Here is a 25,047-nt window from a genome sequence, read left to right as displayed (position 1 = left end):
TCAAGGGGCTTTATTGGCATGGGAAACATATGTTAACATTGCCAAAGCAAGTGAGGTAGATGATATATAAAAGTGAAATAAACAATCAAAATTAACAGTAAACTTTACACTCTCTGTCTCTCTCTATCTATCCCTCTCCTCAACCCCCCCCCCCCCCGCTATATTTAATTAATTGATCAATTACACTGTGCTGAAACGGAAGCAGAACATGTACACAGATCATTATGGTGCATGCTTGGTTCATTTTGAAATAGCAACCTACTAGAGCTATAATTGTCTGAACTCCCGACCTCTGTAATATATAGTTCAGTAAAGTATCTGCCTTGGTGTCATGTTGTCTTGCTACCATGTTGTTGTCATGTTGTCTTGCTACCATGTTGTTGTCATGTTGTGTTGCTACCATGTTGTCATGTTGTGTTGCTACCCGTGTTGTTGTCATGTTGTCTTGCTACCATGTTGTTGTCATGTTGTGTTGCTACCATGTTGTCATGTTGTCTTGCTACCATGTTGTTGTCATGTTGTCTTGCTACTATGTTGTTTCCATGTTGTCTTGCTGCTATGTTGTTGTCATGTTGTCTTGCTACCCGTATTGTTGTCATGTTGTCTTGCTACTATGTTGTTGTCATGTTGTCTTGCTACCCGTGTTGTTGTCATGTTGTCTTGCTACCCGTATTGTTGTCATGTTGTCTTGCTACCCGTATTGTTGTCTTGCTACTATGTTGTTGTCATGTTGTCTTGCTACTATGTTGTTGTCATGTTGTCTTGCTACCCATGTTGTCATGCTACTATGTTGTCATGTTGTGTTGCTACCCGTGTTGTTGTCATGTTGTCTTGCTACCCGTGTTGTTGTCATGTTGTCTTGCTACCTGTGTTGTTGTCATGTTGTGTTGCTACCCGTGTTGTTGTCATGTTGTGTTGCTACCCGTGTTGTTGTCATGTTGTCTTACTACCATGTTGTTGTCATGTTGTCTTGCTACCCGTGTTGTTGTCATGTTGTCTTGCTACCCGTGTTGTTGTCATGTTGTCTTGCTAATATGTTGTCATGTTGTCTTGCTACCATGTTGTTGTCATGTTGTCTTGCTACCCGTGTTGTTGTCATGTTGTCTTGCTACCCGTGTTGTTGTCATGTTGTCTTGCTACCCGTGTTGTTGTCATGTTGTCTTGCTCCCCGTGTTGTTGTCATGTTGTCTTGCTACCCGTGTTGTTGTCATGTTGTCTTGCTACCCGTGTTGTTGTCATGTTGTCCCGCTACCCGTGTTGTTGTCATGTTGTGTTGCTACCATGTTGTCATGTTGTGTTACTACCATGTTGTCGTCATGTTGTGTTGCTACCCGTGTTGTTGTCATGTTGTCTTGCTACCCGTGTTGTTGTCATGTTGTGTTACTACCGTGTTGTTGTCATGTTGTCTTGCTACCCATGTTGTTGTCATATTCTTACTACCATGTTGGTGTCATGTTGTCTTACTACCATGTTGTTGTCATGTTGTCTTACTACCATGTTGTTGTCATGTTGTCATGTTGTGCTGCTACCATGTTGTTGTCATGTTGTGTTGCTACCATGTTGTTGTTGTGTTGCTACCATGTTGTCATGTTGTGTTGCCATGTTGTGTTGCTACCATGCTGTGTTGTCATGTGTTGCTACCATGCTGTGTTGTCATGTGTTGCTACCTTGCTATGTTGTCATGTGTTGCTACCATGCTGTGTTGTCATGTGTTGCTACCTTGCTATGTTGTCATGTGTTGCTACCATGCTGTGTTGTCATGTGTTGCTACCATGCTGTGTTGTCATGTGTTGCTACCTTGCTATGTTGTCATGTGTTGCTACCATGCTGTGTTGTCATGTGTTGCTACCTTGCTATGTTGTCATGTGTTGCTACCATGCTGTGTTGTCATGTGTTGCTACCATGCTGTGTTGTCATGTGTTGCTACCATGCTATGTTGTCATGTGTTGCTACCATGCTATGTTGTTGTCTTAGGTCTCTCTTTACATAGTGTTGTCTCTCTTGTTGTGATGTATTTTGGCCTATATTTTTTAATCCCAGCCCGTCTCTGCAGGAGGTCATTGTAAATAAGAATTTGTTCTCCACTGACGTGCCTAGTTAAATAAATGTTAAATAAAAATACAATACAAATCTTCTCTGCATTATAAACGGTCTCATGTTTTGCTTAAAACAGAGAAATTGAGATTTAGGTGGAGAAAAGGATTTAGCGATCCAATATTATAAAGCAATAGATATTAAGACAGAGATCATGTTATAGGCAAAAGGTGCGTGGCGTACTTGGTGAGGCGTGTCTCCAAGTGAGATATGAGGAACTCTGCAGGAGTGACGATGTGGTTGAACACTGTGAAGTCACTGCTCCCACTGAATGAGGAGCACAGCTCAGTCAGAGTCAGATGCAGCTTGTCCATACTGGAAGAGAAAGAGAAAGGGAGAGAGAGGGAGAGAGAGAGAGCGAGAGAGAGAGAGAGCGCGAGAGAGAGAAAAAGAGAGAGCGCGAGAGAGAAAGAGAGAGAGAGAAAGAAAGAGAGAGAGAGAGCGCGAGAGAGAGAAAAAGAGAGAGCGCGAGAGAGAGAGAACGAGAGCGAGAGAGAGAGCGAGAGAAAGAGAGAGAGAAAGAGAAAGAGAGAGAAATTCGACATACCAATTAGGATCTGGCTAAAAATACTTGAAGCAGTTATAGAAACCATTTCCCTTTATGGTTGTGAGGTCTGGGGTCCGCTCACCAACCAAGAATTCACAAAATGGGACAAACACCAAATTGAGTCTCTGCAAAAATATCCTCAGTGTACAACGTAAAACACCAAATAATGCATGCAGAGCAGAATGAGGCCGATACCCACTAATTATCAAAATCCAGAAAAGAGACGTTAAATTCTATAACCACCTAAAAGGAAGCGATTCCCAAATCTTCCATAACAAAGCCATCACCTACAGAGAGATGACCCTGGACAAGAGTCCCCTAAGCAAGCTGGCCCTGGGGCTCTGTTCACAAACACAAACACACCCCACAGAGCCATACAAATAGGACAGCAAATCAATTAGACCCAAACAAACAATTTAAAAATATATATATAATTACTTGACACATTGGAAAGAATTAAGAAAAAAACTGAGAAAACTAGAAAGCAATTTGACCCTAAACAGAGAGTACACAGTGGCAGAATACCTGACCACTGTGACTGACACAAAATTAAGGAAAGCTTTAACTATGTACAGACTCAGTGAGCATAGCCTTGTTGTAGAGAAAGGATGCAAAATGAGGTGGAAACTGAGCTGCACTTCCTAACCTTTCTGCCAAATGTATGACCAGAGAGACACACAAATTATTTGAAAACAAACCCAATTTTGATAAACTCTCAAATACCACAGTGTGCCATCACAGCAGCAAGATGTGTGACCTGTTGCCACAAGAAAAGGGCAACCAGTGAAGAACAAACACCATTGTAAATACAACCCACATTCAAGCTGGATGTAAAATCCGGGGAGCCAGACCATCAAGGTAGGCCCCTTTTTGTACATTTACTAATTCCACATGTCATTTGCAATGTCTTTATTCTTTTGTTAACTTAAATAGAGAGAGCGGCTTTTGTGGAGCGATGAGTAACGATGCTTCGTGGGTGACTTGTTGATGTGTGCAGAGGGTCCCTGGTTCGCGCCCGGGTATGGGCGAGGGGACGGTCTAAAGTTATACTGTTACATTGGTAAATGTAAATGAGACTTTAGAAATTGTTAGTCTACTTTTCTTTAAAAATTAAAACCCATGAAATATCCAATCAATCGACAAAACACTTAAAATGTCAGAGGAGACTTTTGGCTGCATAGTGGTAGTTCCCGAAATGAGTGATTTAACCGAACATTATTCAATTTGGAGGAGAGATGAATGGAGGTCAAACGGAATGGAAGAGTGGGGTGAAGAAGGAATGGATGAATGAAAAGAATGATGGATGAATAGAGGGATGGATGGATGGATGAATGAAAAGAAGGATGGATGAATAGAAGGATGGATGGATGAATGGATGAATGATGGATGAATAGAGGGATGGATGGATGAATGGATGAATGAATAGAGGGATGGATGGATGAATGGATGAATGAAAAGAATGATGGATGAATAGAGGGATGGATGGATGAATGGATGAATCAATAGAAGGATGGATGAATAGAAGGATGGATGGATGAATGAAAAGAATGATGGATGAATAGAGGGATGGATGGATGAATGGATGAATGAATAGAGGGATGGATGGATGAATGGATGAATGAAAAGAACGACGGATGAATAGAGGGATGGATGGATGAATGAAAAGATATCATCTACTGCATCTTTATGTAATATATGTATCACTAGCTACTTTAAACTATGCCACTTTGTTTACATACCCTACAATTACTCATCTCATAAGTATATACTGTACTCGATACCATCTACTGCATCTTGCCTATGCCGCTCTGTACCATCACTCATTCATATATCTTTATGTACATATTCTTTATCCCTTTACACTTGTGTCTATAAGGTAGTAGTTTTGGAATTGTTTAGGTTAGATTACTCGTTGGTTATTACTGCATTGTCGGAACTAGAAGCACAAGCATTTCGCTACACTCGCATTAACATCTGCTAACCATGTGTATGTGACAAAAACATTTGATTGGATTTGTTTTCCCCATGTTGTTGTTACTTATTGTCTATTTATTGCTTGTGTTATGTTTGTCTATTATTTTCTCTCTGTATTGTTGTGAAGTCAGCATTCCACTGTTAGTCTACACCTGTTGTTTATGGAGCACAGTGAAAATAACATTTAGATTTGATAGGAGAAATACAGGGAGGAAGGGTAAAGAGCACTGACTTGGTGACGATGGCACGGTCCTTCCTCTGACTCTCCGTTCCAGGTTTCTCTCTCTGCACTTCTCCTTTTTTCGGCGTCTGTTTCTTCTGCTTCTTGTTGCGAGCTGCACTTATGGTCTGGCCACAGTGTTTGGGCAACAGCTAATAGGAAACACGATTAAGAGGACCACAGTGAATAAACATTTTCCGTTAAAGCGTATTCTACATTGCATTGTGAGCGACTTTACCTTCTGTCTGCTATGCTTCAGCACGTCAGGAGTCTAAATTAAAATAAACACACTCACAATGTTTTTCACCAGAGAGAAAAACAACACTTTGTCATTACATCATTTCACCTTCCTCAAGAGTCATCCTTGGTCTTCAGTCGTCCAACTGGCACACTCCTACATTAAAGCTACAACCTGGGATTTGTTTTTGTCAATGGCTAAATATCTAGAATTGAAATGACCATTGAACAGTCTCCCAGATCCATTTTGTTTAGAATCTTTATATGGCGTCTGTAGTGACTACAGGAGTGTTATAATATATATATTTTTTAAATACTGTCGATTGACTGCATCAGTCTTATAGTTAATTAGTTGTGTGACCTGTACACTTCCCCCAGATTCCTGGTCATCGAGGTTGCATATCTCGAACACACACACACACACACACACACACACACACACACACCTGGTCATTGAGGTTGCACTGTTCGCTACAGATCTCTAAGATGACGGAGCTGGTCTGTTTGGCAATCTCCTCCAGGAAGGTCACACACAGACGCAGACTCCTCTTCTCAACAGCCTCCGTCTAGACACAGACAAGACAAGACAAGACAAGACACAGACAAGGCAATATACAAGACACAGAGTTATCCCAACACTAAATCACTGATACTCAGAGAGAGTTTGTATTTGTGTTTCTCTGGTTGATGGAGATGTTTTACTCACTGGTTAAATTATTAGGGCCAGGAGTTTTTCCTGACCATACCTGGAAACACTGGGTCAAACTACCCAGAACAGGTTAATGGAAAAACTCCTGGCCCTAAATAATATTTTTCAGAATTAGGGCCAGGAGTTTTTCCATGAACCTGTTCTGGGTAGTGAAATATATATATATATATGCAATAAAATGCAAATTAATTACTTAAAAATCATACAATGTGATGTTCTGGATTTTTGTATCTCACAGTTGAAGTGTGCCTATGATAATTACAGACCTCTACATGCTTTGTAAGTAGGAAAACCTGCAAAATCAGCAATGTATCAAATACTTGTTCTCCCCACTGTGTGTGTGTGTGTGTGTGTGTGTGTGTGTGTGTGTGTGTGTGTGTGTATATAAATAAATGCTGGAATAGGTTAAAGCGTATAATACTGGAATAGCTTAAAGCATAAGTAGAATATATATATTCCACTTATGGTATATTTAAATATCAAGGTTATATGGATATTTAAATATAAATATACCATAAGTGGAATATATATATTCTACCTATTCCAGTAGTATATGATTTAACCTATTCCAGTAGTATATGCTTTAACCTATTCCTGTAGTATATGATTTAACCTATTCCAGTAGTATATGCTTTAACCTATTCCAGTAGTATATGCTTTAACCTATTCCAGTAGTATATAGTAGGTTTAGTTCCGATAGTGTCTGGGTACTGACCTCTTCTGGACAGAGCGGATGGACAGTCTGGTTGAAGTGGGAGCAGACCAGAGGGAAAGACATGAGGTAGCGCTGCATAGAAACCTCCTCGCTGCTCTGAGAGAACATCTTCTCAAACACCCGCGGGTAGAAGCTGGATTACGAACACAGTCATATTTCATTAGGAGTGAAGGGTTAACACACACACACACACACACACACACACACACACACACACACCATGTGATCTACGAAGGGAACAGGGTGCCATTTTGTATGCAACAATGGTATTACATTTATCAGTTCCAGCCTTCATTGGCCTAGAAGTTGTTTTAGGGGCGGAGCTAGACCAACGTGTTGGTTTAAGACATACATTTTTCCACATACTGAAGTCATCAATGATAAGAGTTGTTCTGTTCTTTTAATACATGTGTGGGCCCCAGTCCCTAGAACAGGGTTCCCCAAAAGGCTGCCCGCGGGTGATATTTGTGTGTATATATACACACATACATACATACATACATACATACATACACACATGTCATATATATAGACATCAAAACTATGAAATAACACATATGGAATCATGTAGTACTTTTGACTGGTACTGAGATATATATATGTGTGTGTGTGTGTGTGTGTGTGTGTGTGTGTGTGTGTGTGTGTGTGTGTGTATATCTCAGTACCAGTCAAAAGTACTACATGATTCCATATGTGTTATTTCATAGTGTTGATGTCTTCACTAATATTCTACAATGTAGATAATAGTAAAAATAAAGAAAAACCTTTGAATGAGAAGGTGTGTCCAAACTTATGACTGGTACTGTACACACATTCACACACACACACACACACACACACACACACACACACACACACACACACACACACACACACACTACATGACCAAAAGTATATGGACACCGGCTTGTCAAACATATAATTCAAAAATCACAGGTTGGTCTATACTTTCCACCAATAACAGCCTCCATTCTTCTGGGAAGACTTTCCACTAGATGTTGGAACATTGACAGAGACTTGCTTCCATTCAGCCAGAAGAGTATTAGTGAGGTCACGCACTGATGTTGGGTGATTAGGCCTGGCTCTCAGTCGGTGTTCCAATTCATCCCAAAGGTGTTCGATGGGGTTGAGGTCAGGGGTCCGTGCAGGCCAGTCAAGTTCTTCCACACCGATCTTGACAAACCATTTCTGTATGGACCTCGCTAAATGTTGTCATGTTGAAACAGGAAAGCATTAAGATTTCTCCTCCAACAAACTTTACCGTTGGCACTATGCATCCTGGCATCCGATAAACCCAGACTGCAAGATGGTGAAGTGTGATTCATCACTCCAGAGAAAGGCTTTCCACTGCTCCAGAGTCCAATGGAGGGGAGCTTTAAACCACTCTAGCCAATGCTTGGCTTTGCGCAGGGTGACCTTAGTCCATGGAAACCCGTTCCATGAAGCTCTCGACAAACTGCTCGTGTTGACGTTGCTTCCAGAGGCGGTTTGGAAGACGGTGGTGAGAGTTGCAACCAAGGACGGACGATTTTTACCGCCTTCGCGCTTCAGCACTAGGCAGTACAGTTCTGTGAGGTTGTGTGGGCTACCACTTCGCGGTGAGCTCTTGTTGATCCTAGACGTTTCCACTTCACAATAACAGCACTTACAGTTGACCGGGGCAGCTCTAGCAGGACAGAAATTTGACAAACTGACTTTTTGAAAAGGTGGCATCCTATGATGGTGCCACGTTGAAAGTCACTGAGCTCTTCAGTAAGGTCATTCTACTGCCATTGTTTGTCTATGGAGATTGCATGGCTGTGTCCTTGATTTTATACTCCTGTCAGTAACAGGCTGGGCTGAAATAACCGCATCCTCCAATTTGAAGGGGTGTCCACATACTTTTGTGTGTGTGTGTATATATACAGTGCCTTGCGAAAGTATTCGGCCCCCTTGATCTTTGCAACCTTTTGCCACATTTCAGGCTTCAAACATAAAGATATAAAACTGTATTTTTTTGTGAAGAATCAACAACAAGTGGGATACAATCATGAAGTGGAACGACATTTATTGGATATTTCAAACTTTTTTAACAAATCAAAAACTGAAAAATTGGGCGTGCAAAATTATTCAGCCCCTTTACTTTCAGTGCAGCAAACTCTTTCCAGAAGTTCAGTGAGGATCTCTGAATGATCCAATGTTGACCTAAATGACTAATGATGATAAATACAATCCACCTGTGTGTAATCAAGTCTCCGTATAAATGCACCTGCACTGTGATAGTCTCAGAGGTCCGTTAAAAGCGCAGAGAGCATCATGAAGAACAAGGAACACACCAGGCAGGTCCGAGATACTGTTCTGAAGAAGTTTAAAGCCGGATTTGGATACAAAAAGATTTCCCAAGCTTTAAACATCCCAAGGAGCACTGTGCAAGCGATAATATTGAAATGGAAGGAGTATCAGGCCACTGCAAATCTATCAAGACCTGGCCGTCCCTCTAAACTTTCAACTCATACAAGGAGAAGACTGATCAGAGATGCAGCCAAGAGGCCCATGATCACTCTGGATGAACTGCAGAGATCTACAGCTGAGGTGGGAGACTCTGTCCATAGGACAACAATCAGTCATATATTGCACAAATCTGGCCTTTATGGAAGAGTGGAAAAAAGAAAGCCATTTCTTAAAGATATCCATAAAAAGTGTTGTTTAAAGTTTGCCACAAGCCACCTGGGAGACACACCAAACATGTGGAAGAAGGTGCTCTGGTCAGATGAAACCAAAATTGAACTTTTTGGCAACAATGCAAAACGTTATGTTTGGCGTAAAAGCAACACAGCTGAACACACCATCCCCACTGTCAAACATGGTGGTGGCAGCATCATGGTTTGGGCCTGCTTTTCTTCAGCAGGGACAGGGAAGATGTTTAAAATTGCTGGGAAGATGGATGGAGCCAAATACAGGACCATTCTGGAAGAAAACCTGATGGAGTCTGCAAAAGACCTGAGACTGGGACGGAGATTTGTCTTCCAACAAGACAATGATCCAAAACATAAAGCAAAATCTACAATGGAATGGTTCAAAAATAAACATATCCAGGTGTTAGAATGGCCAAGTCAAAGTCCAGACCTGAATCCAATCGAGAATCTGTGGAAAGAACTGAAAACTGCTGTTCACAAATGCTCTCCATCCAACCTCACTGAGCTCGAGCTGTTTTGCAAGGAGGAATGGGAAAAAATTTCAGTCTCTCGATGTGCAAAACTGATAGAGACATACCCCAAGCGACTTACAGCTGTAATCGCAGTTAAAGGTGGCGCTACAAAGTATTAACTTAAGGGGGCTGAATAATTTTGCACGCCCAATTTTTCAGTTTTTGATTTGTTAAAAAAGTTTGAAATATCCAATAAATGTCGTTCCACTTTATGATTGTGTCCCACTTGTTGTTGATTCTTCACAAAAAAATACAGTTTTATATCGTTATGTTTGAAGCCTGAAATGTGGCAAAAGGTCGCAAAGTTCAAGGGGGCCGAATACTTTCGCAAGGCACTGTATATATATATACACATAGAGAGAGAGAGAGTATATTGAAATGGTATATATAACATTTATGTTCTTGGACATTGAAGACTGTAAAATCCCCAGGTAATGAGCTCAAAGTTATTTTAAGTTAGGAAATATATTCCCAAGTATTGTATTTTCATGCATAAACAGAGAAGCATATGTAAACGTATCCCAATGTAATCGGCCCGCAGCTGAATGTAAATTGGGGACCCCTGCCAGAGACCCCATTGGGGACCCCTGCCATAGACCCCATTGGGGACCCCTGCCAGAGACCCCATTGGGGACTCCTGCCAGAGACCCCATTGGGGACCCCTGCCAGAGACCCCATTGGGGACCCCTGCCATAGACCCCATTGGGGACCCCTGCCACAGACCCCATTGGGGACCCCTGCCACAGAACCCATTGGGGACCCCTGCCATAGACCCTATTGGGGACCCCTGCCATAGACCCTATTGGGGACCCCTGCCATAGACCCTATTGGGGACCCCTGCCATAGACCCTATTGGGGACCCCTGCCATAGACCCCATTGGGGACCCCTGCCATAGACCCTATTGGGGACCCCTGCCATAGACCCTATTGGGGACCCCTGCCATAGACCCTATTGGGGACCCCTGCCATAGACCCCATTGGGGACCCCTGCCATAGACCCCATTGGGGACCCCTGCCATAGACCCCATTGGGGACCCCTGCAATATACCCCATTGGGGACCCCTGCAATATACCCTATTGGGGACCCCTGCAATAGACCCCCATTGGGGATCCCTGCCATAGACCCCATTGGGGACCCCTGCCATAGACCCCATTGGGGACCCCTGCCATAGACCCTATGCACATCATGTACAGTAGATTATTTGTCTAAGCTGTAATATCTTGGACTAGGTCATTGGCAAGGTAGACTTATTGCCATATTGCTTTTATCCAATCACATCTGATCTACAGAAGTACCAAGGGACGAGGGAGTAGTGGGGGTAGCGACTAGCGGGGGTAGCGACTATATTGACTAGGGTTTAGTGAGGGTATAAACTATTGGGGGTAGGGTCTAGCTGGGGTAGCGACTAGCGGGGGTAGCGACTATACGGACTAGGGTTTAGTGAGGGTAGAAACTATTGGGGGTAGGGACTAGAGGGACTTGTGGTGGTAGGGTTTAGTGGGGGTAAGGACTAGATGGACTTGTGGTGGTAGGGTTTAGCGGGGGTGAGGACTAGATGGACTTGTGGTGGTAGGGTTTAGTGGGGGTAGGGACTAGAGGGGGTAAGACTAGTGGTGGTAGGGTATAGTGAGGGTAGCGACTAGACGGGGTAGCGACTAGAGGGGATAGCGACTAGAGGGGGTAGCGAATACAGGGGGTAGCGACTACAGGGGGTAGCGACTACAGGGGGTAGCGACTAGCGGGGGTAGGGACTATATGGACTAGGGTTTAGTGAGGGTAGAAACTATTGGGGGTAGGGACTAGAGGGACTTGTGGTGGTAGGGTTTAGTGGGGGTAAGGACTAGAGGGACTTGTGGTGGTAGGGTTTAGTGGGGGTAAGGACTAGATGGACTTGTGGTGGTAGGGTTTAGTGGGGGTGAGGACTAGATGGACTTGTGGTGGTAGGGTTTAGTAGGGTTAGGGACTAGAGGGGGTAAGACTAGTGGTGGTAGGGTATAGTGGGGGTAGCGACTAGACGGGGTAGCGACTAGAGGGGGTAGCGACTAGAGGGGGTAGCGAATACAGGGGGTAGCGAATACAGGGGGTAGCGACTAGTGGGGGTAGCGACTAGAGGGGGTAGCGACTATATGGACTAGGGTTTAGTGAGGGTAGAAACTATTGGGGGTAGGGACTAGAGGGACTTGTGGTGGTAGGGTTTAGTGGGGGTAAGGACTAGAGGGACTTGTGGTGGTAGGGTTTAGTGGGGGTGAGGACTAGATGGACTTGTGGTGGTAGGGTTTAGTGGGGGTAGGGACTAGAGGGGGTAAGACTAGTGGTGGTAGGGTATAGTGGGGGTAGCGACTAGACGGGGTAGTGACTAGAGGGGGTAGCGACTAGAGGGGGTAGCGACTACAGGGGGTAGCGACTACAGGGGGTAGCGACTACAGGGGGTAGCGACTACAGGGGGTAGCGACTACAGGGGGTAGCGACTAGTGGGGGTAGCGACTAGAGGGGGTAGCGACTAGAGGGGGTAGCGACTAGAGGTGGTAGCGACTAGCGGGGGTAGCGACTATATTGACTAGGGTTTAGTGAGGGTAGAAACTATTGGGGGTAGGGACTAGAGGGACTTGTGGTGGTAGGGTTTAGTGGGGGTGAGGACTAGATGGACTTGTGGTGGTAGGGTTTAGTGGGGGTAAGGACTAGATGGACTTGTGGTGGTAGGGTATAGTGGGGGTAGCGACTAGACGGGGTAGCGACTAGAGGGGGTAGCGACTACAGGGGGTAGCGACTACAGGGGGTAGCGACTACAGGGGGTAACGACTAGAGGGGGTAGCGACTAGTGGGGGTAGCGACTAGAGGGGGTAGCGACTAGAGGGGGTAGCGACTAGAGGGGGTAGCGACTAGAGGGGGTAGCGACTAGTGAAGCGGTATTCAAACTTTCTCAGTGGGAAACTTTTTTTTCCACCAGAATTTCCCCACTGCAATTCCCCCATGACGCCACAAGGTGGCGCAACCCTTAGACTTTTAATACCACTGGTGTAGAGGATGGGTTTTTTCTATGGGGCCCATGGGGTAGCAGACTGACCAGAGAATGGAGAGATCTGAGGTTTCGTGAAGCATCTCCTGCACGTTGTCCAACATCTTGGTGTGGAATTGGGTCATGTTCATCACTTTAGCCAGGTCTGGGTATTCCTTGAGGGAGAGTGGGGCCTTGGACACACTGGTGTAGGCCTGTAACATGAGACAGCACAGACATGTTGATACACTGGAACAGTGTAGGCTTATAACATGGAACAGTGTGTTCATAGTGTAGGCCTATAACATGGAACCGTGTGTTCACAGTGTAGGCTCATAACATGGAACAGTGTGTTCACAGTGTAGGCTCATAACATAGAACAGTGTGTTCACAGTGTAGGCTCATAACATAGAACAGTGTAGGCTTATAACATGGAACAGTGTGTTCACAGTGTAGGCTTATAACATGGAACAGTGTAGGCTTATAACATGGAACAGTGTGTTCACAGTGTAGGCTCATAACATGGAACATTGTGTTCACAGTGTAGGCTTATAACATGGAACCGTGTGTGGTAGATGTCAAGTATTTCTAGGGTAAGTGAAGTACCATACCTGTAATCTTAACCAGTCCAGTCTCAGAGCCCTGAAGTCAAACTCCTCTCCGTTTTCCACTGTTGAGGGACATTTTATCTTTATTTAACTAGGCAAGTCAGTTAAGAACAAATTCTTATTCACAATGACGGCCCAGGAACAGTGGGTTAACTGGTCTAGGAACAGTGGGTTAACTGGTCTAGGAACAGTGGGTTAACTGGTCTAGGAACAGTGGGTTAACTGCCTTGTTCAGGGGCAGAACAACAGATTGTTACAGATTGTAGGACCTTGCATTAGATATGAAATCTAGATTTCAGATACATTTTGTTTACCTTGCTTGATAGTCAGTGCAGACAGGGTTGAGACAAATGATGTCATCAGGACTGATTCCTCTTCTGGACAGACATACATATTCTACAGGACAGAATAGTCAAAACAGTAATAGAAGCAACGTCCTCTGGGTCAAATGCTTTCTCAGACTAAAAACAACATATACAGTATGATGATAAGTCACAATTATTTCGGTCCGCTCTGAAATAATAAAAGGCCCAAGAGTAGATCCTTGAGGCATACCACATTGTATTGTGTCTCTATTCAATTCAAGTTTCAAACAGTAAGCCACCCCCGTGCCCGGGAGGTAATGGCATCCTGGTCTTTGGAGGAGATTAGGGAAAGAACATCCTGGACTTGAGACGACATAACGGCAGGAGACAAGAGCCCCCCCACCCCCCATTACCTGCATGGTGTCGTTGAGGAGCAGGGCATCAAACTGGGCCAGGTACTGGACATGGTAGCGTTGCACCACACGGCTGTACTTAGTCATCAGGGTCCTCAACCTCTCCATGTAGAACAGGAGTTCCGCCATCTGCCTGCAACACACACATATAAAACTAGTAACTACTGTATCAACAGTAAAACTATACAGTACATAAACTAGTGACTACTGTATAAACAGTAGAACTATACAGTACATAAACTAGTGACTACTGTATCAACAGTAGGAATATACAGTACATATGAACACAAACTAGTGACTACTGTATCAACAGTAAAACTATACAGTACATATGAACATATAAAACTAGTAACTACTGTATCAACAGTAAAACTATACAGTACATAAACACATGACTACTGTATCAACAGTAGAACTATACAGTACATAAACTAGTGACTACTGTATAAACAGTAGGACTTTCCTGTGCTTTAACAGCCAGATACAGTAGCTGTTGTATAAGCTTCTTCTCCATTGTTTAGTTGTGTGACTTGAATGCTAATGTTAGGTGCAACTTGCAAAACTTTAATGTACAGGAGAGCCACTTGAAACAGACATATTCTTCATGCATTCTGCTCAGCATGCTAATAATGGTACTGTACGTATTTATGGCTGATATTGGAGATTGATAGAAAGTGGCATGGCGAGAGGGTCTGCTGTGGTGAGAGGGTCTGCTGTGGTTAGAGGGTCTGCTGTGGTTAGAGGGTCTGCTGTGGTGAGAGGGTCTGCTGTGGTGAGAGGGTCTGCTGTGGTGAGAGGGTCTGCTGTGGTGAGAGGGTCTGCTGTGGTGAGAGGGTCTGCTGTGGTTAGAGGGTCTGCTGTGGTGAGAGGGTCTGCTGTGGTGAGAGGGTCTGCTGTGGTGAGAGGGTCTGCTGTGGTTAGAGGGTCTGCTGTGGTTAGAGGGTCTGCTGTGGTTAGAGGGTCTGCTGTGGTTAGAGGGTCTGCTGTGGTTAGAGGGTCTGCTGTGGTTAGAGGGTCTGCTGTGGTTAGAGGGTCTGCTGTGGTTAGAGGGTCTGCTGTGTGTCTAACTTCAAACGTACGAGTCTACGTAGTCCTCTGGAGTCTTGGTCTTGGGAATATTCTCTGAATATCTGACGAGCCACAGGACCTCGTCACGGGAAAACGACAGAGCCATGAAGACAAACAACACCTTAGGGATGGATTGACATTAAGAGAAAAAAAAGATGAATATTTAGCAAAAGACACATCACTGTTAGCCCATATTCATGTACTGAACATGGAGAGCTCTGAGATAAAAACACATAGCAGTTTGTCTGTTTAGTATTGTATAGAATGAGAGCTCAATGCCAGTAATGTAATGTAATATATCTCTGATGATAATGTCCAAACATACAGGGAAGCTGAACATGCAATAGATTGGCACTATTAGCCAGATGAACTAAATGAGGTCATGTACCTTGGGTCCCAGAAGTCCAGGTTCATCCTCCAGGACTTTGACCAGCTCCTTCAAGGCATTCCTCAGGAAACCTCTCCTCTCTCTGTGCATGGCTCCACTGACATACATATGACAACACACATAGTTATCTATATTCTTGACTTTAACTGTTAAATCATATGGTGGCCATGGTTGCTGGTTCAAATCCGTCCCGAAGGACCATGAAAAAGAGTGCTACTTGCTGTTGATGTTAAATGGGAAACCATTCAACCAATTGGTGGCGCTATCTGAAGCAGGTCCATCATTTCAGGCTCAGTTTGAGTTTAAAAAAATAAATGGTTTTATACACAAGCAGATAACTCACCTGTTGACTGTAACATGCTCGCGACATTCTTTGATATCGGCGATACGCTTACTGTACCTGTCACAACGAAACGAGGAAGAGCTATCAGTAAGATTATAGTTCAGTACGGTACACGTTACCAGACAGGGCCTCTCCCAACAGCATCTTAGCGCCACCATCATAATTAAATTAAAACCTTTGTAGGAGCATTGTTAAATATGCTAAAATATGCTAACCAGCAATGTTTTTTTGTTGTCTACAAGAGCATTTGGGAACCAGGGTATGGAACATTGGAAACCAGGGCCCAGAACATTGGGAACCGGGGCCCAGAACATTGGGAACCGGGGCCCAGAACATTGGGAACTAGAATCAGATTGACACCCAGTCCAATCACTCTGAGGACAGAGTATAAATATCATAATAATGACGTACCCTTTCAGGCCGTCGAAGTAGTCCTCTGTGATCTTATGGATGTTGATCGTCTCATCCCTGATGATGGTGAGATAGAGGCCGCTGCGGAGGGCCATCTTCCACAGCTCCTGAGATGACTGGTTGGTGTTCAGACTGCTATGACACAGCAGGTAACCCACTGGAGGAGAGGAGAGATCAACGTGAATATGGGGAATAGAGTGCAACCCACTGATGTTTTTTAGTTTTTCAGAAGGTAGCCAAGACTGGGTCTAAAGATAATAACTAGCACTCACGAAGGATCCATCGCTCCATCACCTCTAAGGACAAGTACTCACAGGCCATCTGTGGGGAAACACAAGTTAGTCATTTAATTAGTTAATAATAAGTCATCAATAGTCGTCTCTGATTATTTTTCAGATGTCATGTGAATTATTGTACTTTATGATAACACAAGACATGCTGACGATCATATTTGGCTGTTACAGGTACACACGCTAACTTCTCCTAAAGGGATTTATATCCAGACGCAATACTCAATACAAAATATAGTATGTGCCATGATATTAGGTGTACACTGTGTGTTTGTGTAGTGGTCTCTGTTTCTTGGCTGAAGTTTTGAATCCCACATGAAGAGAACCACGGGGCACAGAGACTAACACAGAACACTATGGTACAAAGACGCCAGTGGCTGCCTTTGAAATCAGCAGACGGGGACATTCTAGGGAGGGGGAAGAGAGGAGGAGAGGACAGAAGAGGAAAATAAAATAGAAAAAGAGAAGAGAAGATAAGAAAACAAAGGATAAGAGATGAAGAGAAAAGAAAACAGATTAGAGTAGAAAAGGGGAAAGGACAGTCTCACAGTGTCACAGCAGGCAGGGTCCAAAGGAGAAGAGAAGAGGGGGCGAGGAGAGGAGAAAAAAGGGGGCGAGGAGAGAAGAGGGGGAGAGAGAAGAGAAGAGGGGGAGAGAAGATAAGAGAAGAGGGGGAGAGAGGAGAGAAGAGGAGAGAAGAGGGGGAGAGAGGAAAGAAGAGGGGGAGAGAGGAGAGAAGAGGAGAAAAGAGGGGGAGAGAAGAGGGGGAGAGAGGAGAGAAGAGGAGAGAAGAGGGGGAGAAGAGGAGAGAAGAGGGGGAGAAGAGGAGAGAAGAGGGGGAGAGAGGAGAGGAGAGAAGAGGAGAGAAGAGGGGGAGAGAGGAGAGAAGAGGGGGAGAGAGGAGAGAAGAGGAGAGATGAGAGGGGGATAGAGAAAAGAAGAAGAGGGGGAGAGAGAAGAGAAGAAGAGGGGGAAAGAGAAGAGAAGAAGAGGGGGAAAGAGAAGAGAAGAGGAGAGGAGAGAGAAGAGGAAAGGAGAGAGAAGAGGAGAGGAGAGGAGAGGAGAGGAGAGGAGAGGAGATGAGAGGAGAGGAAAGGAGAGGGGGAGAGAGAAGAGGAGAGGACAGAAGAGGAGAGGAGAGAAGAGGGGGAGAGAGAAGAGGGGGAGAGAGAGAGAGAGGGCAGTCTCACGGTGTCGCAGCAGGCAGGGTCCAGCATGGAGGCAGGTGCGCTGAGGAGACTGAGGAGCTGAGCACTGCGCCACTGTTCTGCAGGAAGGTTCCTCCTGGGGTACAACATCTGTAGGGACAGGAGGGCCTCCGTCACACCCTGGGAAGAGAGGGGGAAGGAGGGAGAGGGTGAGAGCGAGACAGGGAGAGCTCCGTGATAGAGTTATAAGGCCGAATAGCAGTCAAAATCATGACCACTGTTGGTTTTCAGGAATAATGACCCACTCTAACATTTACAGTCGTTTTTCAATATACAGTTAACATTTCCCTAGAGAATATACAATCGTCAATATACCCTAGTGCAGTGGTCACCACCCGGTTGATCTTCAAGCCAACAGTAAAGGCTGTGTTATAAAGGCTTGCGTTCCTTTTATTTATTGTGTTGCGCTGTTGGAGGTAGATGCGCTTGATTCAGAAGCCCTGAGCATCGGATAAACACAGTGTTGCCATTGTGAACCATTTCAATTAGTCTGAAAAGACAAACTCCGCCTACCTGGTGAACGAGGAGATCTGTGGCTAAATCGAGTTTGCCTACTGCGCTGGCCAATCGGATAGCTCAAATCACCGTGCCTACAGAACTTCCACGACCCCGGCCACAGCGGTGTTTGATACTAGCCTACGTAAGATTTTATAACGTTTTAAAACCCCTGACCACAGAGAGACTGTCAAAGAATACAGCAAAGAGTTATTGTAAATAATAATAATAACTATAATTCAGCACTGTCAACACTGTCTTTAGTCAACATTATTACAAAACATAAAACGTGCTTCTCTCTACTTCCAGTCCCACTGCAGCTGTAATGAATGAGTAGCCAAGTGTATCGTCAGCCCCGCGTGTTTAAATATTACTGGCAGCTCGTCATGTCTATTTTAATATCGAGGAGTATTTCACTTCCTCTAGTCAAAGGAACAACATGAATTGTTTATGAGGCAGATTCGGTGCGACTTGAGTTTCCCCATCAGGTGGAAGACCGTGTCCCCCTCTCTCTGGTCAGTCTCACCAGAGGAAATGAAGGAGAGAGCAGGGACGGTGAGAGGCGGATCCTCTGCTGTTTTCTCCCTCCCTGCGCTAAGACTAAGGCTGTGTTCAAAACAACTGAGAACTCAGAAATCTATGACTTCCGATTTCAGTGCGTTCAAGACAACATTTAAAAGTCGATTTAAGAAAAAAATAAAACGAGATCCGACTGGGATTATTTTTATTTTTTTAAACGGTCATCCACCTCGGAATCTCTGGCATCTTTGTGAATACGTGAATTGAATATGTGAATATGCAATTGACAATTACAAACCTTAGTGTGAGGGCCGAATTCCTCAGTCAATTTCTTAATGGGCTGTTCATACTCCATAAACATCTGAGCCAGGCGCGGGTACGCGGGGTCACTGGAGGATCAATCAAACAAACAATCAATCATGACTTCGTCAAATCAACCACACATTCATACATGTACACACATACACTGTCATGTACAGGACCAACTCATGCCAACATCAATATCATGTGGTGCCACTGTCATGTACAGGACCAACTCATGCCAACATCAATATCATGTGGTGCCACTGTCATGTACAGGACCAACTCATGCCAACATCAATATCATGTGGTGCCACTGCCATGTACAGGACCAACTCCTGCCAACATCAATATCATGTGGTGCCACTGCCATGTACAGGACCACCATCAATATCATGTGGAGCCACTGTCATGTACAGGACCAACTCATGCCAACATCAATACCATGTGGTGCCACTGTCATGTACAGGACCAACTCATGCCAACATCAATATCATGTGGAGCCACTGTCATGTACAGGACCAACTCATGCCAACATCAATACCATGTGGTGCCACTGCCATGTACAGGACCACCATCAATATCATGTGGAGCCACTGCCATGTACAGGACCAACTCATGCCAACATCAATACCATGTGGTGCCACTGCCATGTACAGGACCACCATCAATATCATGTGGAGCCACTGCCATGTACAGGACCACCATCAATATCATGTGGAGCCACTGTCATGTACAGGACCAACTCATGCCAACATCAATATCATGTGGTGCCACTGCCATGTACAGGACCAACTCATGCCAACATCAATATCATGTGGTGCCACTGTCATGTACAGGACCAACTCATGCCAACATCAATATCATGTGGTGCCACTGTCATGTACAGGACCACCATCAATATCATGTGGTGCCACTGTCATGTACAGGACCAACTCATGCCAACATCAATATCATGTGGTGCCACTGCCATGTACAGGACCAACTCATGCCAACATCAATATCATGTGGTGCCACTGCCATGTACAGAACCAACTCATGCCAACATCAATATCATGTGGTGCCACTCCATAACTCCATAACTTCTCGGCCACAAAAAAAAAAACTCAGGTTCACCATCCTTTCAAGGGTCATTCATTTTCACTGTTGGGAGCTGTATTTTTAAACCTTTATTTGACTAGGAGAGTCAGTTAAGAACAAATTCTTATTTTCAATGACGGTCTACCGGGGAACAGTGGGTTAACTGCCTTGTTCAGGGGAAGAACTACAGATGTTTTACCTTGTCAGCTCGGGGATTCGCTCCAGCAACCTTCCGGTTTACTAGTCCAACGCTCTAACCACTAGGCTACCTTGTAGTGGTACGGTACACCTCTCCTTCTAAACTCCAGTGGCTCTCCATCTTCGACCACTGAGGATTATTATGAAGTGACTGGAGCAAAATGACTCTTTGTTTCATGTCTGTACAGTATTTTCCTCCTCCTCGGTGTCTTTGATCAAGATAAACGTCCTCTTTTCCATTTTAGCTACATAAATAAATATGCTGTGAAATGGGAGGACTGAAAATGTAATTGTATGCACTCTGGGAAATGAATGGAAGGATGTGTTGTTATTGCCAATTAAAAAGCTATTAATTATGGGTAATCATCTTTGCGATGCTTGGCTATATTGATAGCTACAGAGGATTTAAGTTGTTGTGACTGGATGTTGCCCAGCCGTACTGCAGCTAATACTATCCTTTAATGAATGATGAAAACATCAGGTTGTCTATCATAAACTGACATTTAAATGCCATCTTTCATTGGACGAGAGGGAAAAGCCTGTGTCAGCTAATTTCTGTCATAAATTTAATTAAGACTGAAATTAGCTTCCAGTGTGAGTAATGTGATCTGGTTAGGTATTTTACATGTGAAAATGTATGAATTCATTGTCTGTTCAGAAATGTCAATGAAAGATGTATTGAACACGAGCTCAATAATATTTCAATGAGGATTGTCTCCATTCCAATTTGAATTCCCGAATCACTTCCTTAAATTAAAACTGTATTTGAATAGTTGATAGACGTAGCTGGCCCCACCTGCTGCCATTGGACATCTCGTGAGCACAGTTGTACATGCCCACCAGGACCTTCTTGTCTTCGACGCGTGAAAGCATGATGATGACAGATATATATGTGATGATCAGCTCCAGGTAGTTCTTGGTGAAGTCAAAGTTCACCGCCTGATGAATGAATGAATGCACGAATAAATGAATGAATGCATAATTAAAGTAATGCATGCACGAATAAACGAATGAATGCATAATTAAATGAATGCATACATAAATAAATGAATGCATAATTAAATGAATGCATGCACGGATAAATGGATGCATGAATAAATAAATGAATGCATGAATAAATAAATGAATGCATGAATAAATAAATGAATGCATAATTACATTAATAAATGCATGACATGTTTTTAAATTAATGATTCAGGTTAAAAAAGTAGGATAACATGATAACATATAAATGAACTGTATGCTGTGATACTTACAGTGGCCCTAGGGGGCAAAGTAGATACCCTATCCTATCTACTAGTGTGGGATGCTGTACTCACAATGTTGAAGAAGCACTGGCAGGCATCAATTGTATTCAGCAGTTCATAAACATGATCCTGAAAAAAATAAGTTCATCTGTGGTCAGAACACAGGCTCGGTACAGCCAGGTAAGACGTCACATAACGCAGTGGGTTGGTGTGTTCGTGTTGCTCTGTAACAGTACAGACGTCACATAACGCAGTGGGTTGATGTGTTCGTGTTGCTCTGTAACAGTACAGACGTCACATAACGCAGTGGGTTGATGTGTTCGTGTTGCTCTGTAACAGTACAGACGTCACATAACGCAGTGGGTTGATGTGTTCGTGTTGCTCTGTAACAGTACAGACGTCACATAACGCAGTGGGTTGATGTGTTCGTGTTGCTCTGTAACAGTACAGACGTCACATAACGCAGTGGGTTGATGTGTTCGTGTTGCTCTGTAACAGTACAGACGTCACATAACGCAGTGGGTTGATGTGTTCGTGTTGCTCTGTAACAGTACAGACGTCACATAACGCAGTGGGTTGGTGTGTTCGTGTTGCTCTGTAACAGTACAGACGTCACATAACGCAGTGGGTTGACGTGTTCGTGTTTCTCTGTAACAGTACAGACGTCACATAACGCAGTGGGTTGACGTGTTCGTGTTGCTCTGTAACAGTACAGACGTCACATAACGCAGTGGGTTGGTGTGTTCGTGTTGCTCTGTAACAGTACAGACGTCACATAACGCAGTGGGTTGATGTGTTCGTGTTGCTCTGTAACAGTACAGACGTCACATAACGCAGTGGGTTGATGTGTTCGTGTTGCTCTGTAACAGTACAGACGTCACATAACGCAGTGGGTTGATGTGTTCGTGTTGCTCTGTAACAGTACAGACGTCACATAACGCAGTGGGTTGATGTGTTCGTGTTGCTCTGTAACAGTACAGACGTCACATAACGCAGTGGGTTGATGTGTTCGTGTTGCTCTGTAACAGTACAGACGTCACATAACGAAGTGGGTTGATGTGTTCGTGTTGCTCTGTAACAGTACAGACGTCACATAACGCAGTGGGTTGATGTGTTCGTGTTGCTCTGTAACAGTACAGACGTCACATAACGAAGTGGGTTGATGTGTTCGTGTTTCTCTGTAACAGTACAGACGTCACATAACGCAGTGGGTTGACGTGTTCGTGTTGCTCTGTAACAGTACAGACGTCACATAACGCAGTGGGTTGATGTGTTCGTGTTGCTCTGTAACAGTAAAGACGTCACATAACGCAGTGGGTTGATGTGTTCGTGTTGCTCTGTAACAGTACAGACGTCACATAACGCAGTGGGTTGATGTGTTCGTGTTGCTCTGTAACAGTACAGACGTCACATAACGCAGTGGGTTGATGTGTTTGTGTTGCTCTGTAACAGTACTACAGACAGCAACAGGGAATAAACACCTGCAATTCATGACTATCCTCATGGAACCATTATAAATAATACAGACTCCTTTTAGAAATGCCACAGCCTATCCAAATAAATTGAGGGAAACATCCGAGTGTGTTATTTCTTGTATCAGCATTTTAATATATTTGAAAATGTTGTATTCTGAAATTGGATGATGTACTGATGTGTATAGTTTTATGTGTATTATCATCACAGTCATGAACCCCCCCCCCCCCCCCCCCCCTACAGGCCACTACTGTGACCGTCATCACACATAATGAATAAGGCACAGGACACACTTCCCTCTGTACAATAACACATCTCGATTTGACTTCCCTTGAAATAAATATATATTATTACATTCGGAGGAGAAAAAAAAGAAAGAAAATCACTTTATATGTTAATTCTGTTCGGATAATTGTAGTTTTGTGCTTTGAATATCAAATGCTCTATGGAACAGTGTTTCCTGAGCCAATTCCACACATTCCAGAACTAGAATGCCTGATTCAACTAACGAAGGGCTTGATGATTAGTTGACCTGCAATACATAAAATAAGTGGACCTGGCTGGGGGGGGGGCCCTGGAGGAGAGATTGGGGGAACAGTGATCTGGAAAGACTCACCCTGAACTCCATAACGTCTATGAAGGAGTCGTAGTAGCTGGACATGGCCACCATCACCTCAGACTTGTGTTTCTGGATGCCTACCAGATACTGCTGCTTTCGTTCATGACAAATCACATTAGACACGTTTTACAGATTATCATTAATAAAGTGTTTTATTTGATTCAGAATTAAGGGGTGGATTGAGGGCTGCTACTTACACTATTTCCCCTGAAGTCGATGTTGGGGAACTTCTTGTTGATGTATTTGACAGATGCTTCCATGGTCTTGTCTGTCAGGTATTGTGGCCGAAGCTTGGGATCCAAGCACGTCTGGAACAGAACCGGCTAGGGGTTAAGGGTCAATGACATTTTCATCCACTCAATTCAGGAAATGAACTATTGAATTTAGTATAATCGAATGTGTTTATTTGGCTCCTGACATGGATTATGGGCCTAATAAGTTATTTATGGGGCCTGAAAAGTTTGGTTGTGTTTTGTTTAAAAGTGAGACCAATATTTTAACAAACGTAGATAGCAGATCTGTGCTGAGGCTTTGTGAGTGTGCCGTAGCGGGAGTCTGAGTGGATGCAGATCAGTCTGGTTTCCTGTGTGAACTTCCTCTTCAAGGCAAGCTGACACTCAGAAAATGTATATTCTTTCCGCAGCAGCCACCAAGCTAACTATTTCGAGAGATTTTGAAAATTCTAGAATGTTAATGATCGATCATTTCCCATCCCAGTGTTTCCAACCACACGGTTCTCCATCACAAACAGGGCAGAAAGCTGTGAATGTATCCGGAGGAAAAACCTGTGACTTTCCTTCAAGTTCCTTTTTTTTTTTAAAGTGTCGCCATTCTCCTTAACAGACCTCCCTCCTCCTCTCTCACCTTCTTAATGTAGTTCATACGCAGCAGCACCCCTGTCCCTCTGTCGTTGAGGATGGTGAGCTTCTCAGCTAGCTTCTGTTGGTAAGCCATGGCCATGATGCTCCTCTCCCCCCTACTGTTACGGCCCTGGTCTGTCTCCTCTCCTTCAGATCAGGAAACAGTCTGTGACAGCCAGACTCGAAGACAAGTGCACCCAGCCACACCCTGTCACCCTGCTGTCACGTGATTGGTGGAGCTATACTAAATAACAGAACTGGAGTTGTGGATTTCCTGTCGGTGTGTCAGTTAAGCCAACCGTTACACTCTCACTCGTTGTGTGTATTTTTACATGTCAAACAGAGTTGGTAGTCGTTTACTGTAATGGTACCTTCCCAATCAGGAGAGAGGATATCGTCCTCTGTTTGAAGGGTACTATAGGCACTTTATTGCACATGCATAACAAGTACATAGGCATTATCTCAACAAAATCACCTATTTGGCTCAGGTGGTAGAGCATAGCGCGTTCAACGTCAGGGTTGTGGGTTCGATTCCCATGAAAA

The 25,047-nt window shown here is 44.0% G+C and overlaps 1 protein-coding gene across 4 annotated transcripts in view; it reads right to left on the bottom strand.

Moving 5' to 3' along the window:
* nckap1l (NCK associated protein 1 like) overlaps positions 1 to 24,705 on the bottom strand; it is a 38,190-nt gene extending 13,485 nt beyond the window's left edge. For 3 of the 4 annotated variants that reach the window (XM_036950897.1, XM_036950901.1, XM_036950900.1), the window contains exons 1-20: positions 24,509 to 24,705; positions 23,842 to 23,952; positions 23,642 to 23,737; positions 21,625 to 21,681; positions 21,102 to 21,244; positions 19,026 to 19,116; positions 17,696 to 17,833; positions 16,488 to 16,536; positions 16,216 to 16,372; positions 15,805 to 15,861; positions 15,462 to 15,558; positions 15,085 to 15,194; positions 14,006 to 14,138; positions 13,602 to 13,683; positions 13,291 to 13,349; positions 12,749 to 12,894; positions 6,497 to 6,629; positions 5,519 to 5,638; positions 4,848 to 4,987; positions 2,278 to 2,409 (exon numbers count right to left, since the gene is read on the bottom strand). In XM_036950897.1, coding sequence (XP_036806792.1) covers positions 2,278 to 2,409; positions 4,848 to 4,987; positions 5,519 to 5,638; positions 6,497 to 6,629; positions 12,749 to 12,894; positions 13,291 to 13,349; positions 13,602 to 13,683; positions 14,006 to 14,138; positions 15,085 to 15,194; positions 15,462 to 15,558; positions 15,805 to 15,861; positions 16,216 to 16,372; positions 16,488 to 16,536; positions 17,696 to 17,833; positions 19,026 to 19,116; positions 21,102 to 21,244; positions 21,625 to 21,681; positions 23,642 to 23,737; positions 23,842 to 23,952; positions 24,509 to 24,604 — 2,147 coding nt within the window. In that variant the 5' untranslated portion in view covers positions 24,605 to 24,705. The remainder of the gene's footprint in view (positions 1 to 2,277; positions 2,410 to 4,847; positions 4,988 to 5,518; positions 5,639 to 6,496; positions 6,630 to 12,748; positions 12,895 to 13,290; positions 13,350 to 13,601; positions 13,684 to 14,005; positions 14,139 to 15,084; positions 15,195 to 15,461; positions 15,559 to 15,804; positions 15,862 to 16,215; positions 16,373 to 16,487; positions 16,537 to 17,695; positions 17,834 to 19,025; positions 19,117 to 21,101; positions 21,245 to 21,624; positions 21,682 to 23,641; positions 23,738 to 23,841; positions 23,953 to 24,508) is intronic. The other variant, XM_036950899.1, reaches the window with a different exon arrangement.
* Positions 24,706 to 25,047: the final 342 nt, after the last annotated feature.

The sequence above is a fragment of the Oncorhynchus mykiss genome, chromosome 17 (genome assembly GCF_013265735.2).
Source record: "Oncorhynchus mykiss isolate Arlee chromosome 17, USDA_OmykA_1.1, whole genome shotgun sequence".
Lineage (NCBI taxonomy): Eukaryota > Metazoa > Chordata > Actinopteri > Salmoniformes > Salmonidae > Oncorhynchus > Oncorhynchus mykiss.
Note: the sequence above shows the minus strand (reverse complement) of the source record. Positions and strands in the feature narration are given on the sequence as shown.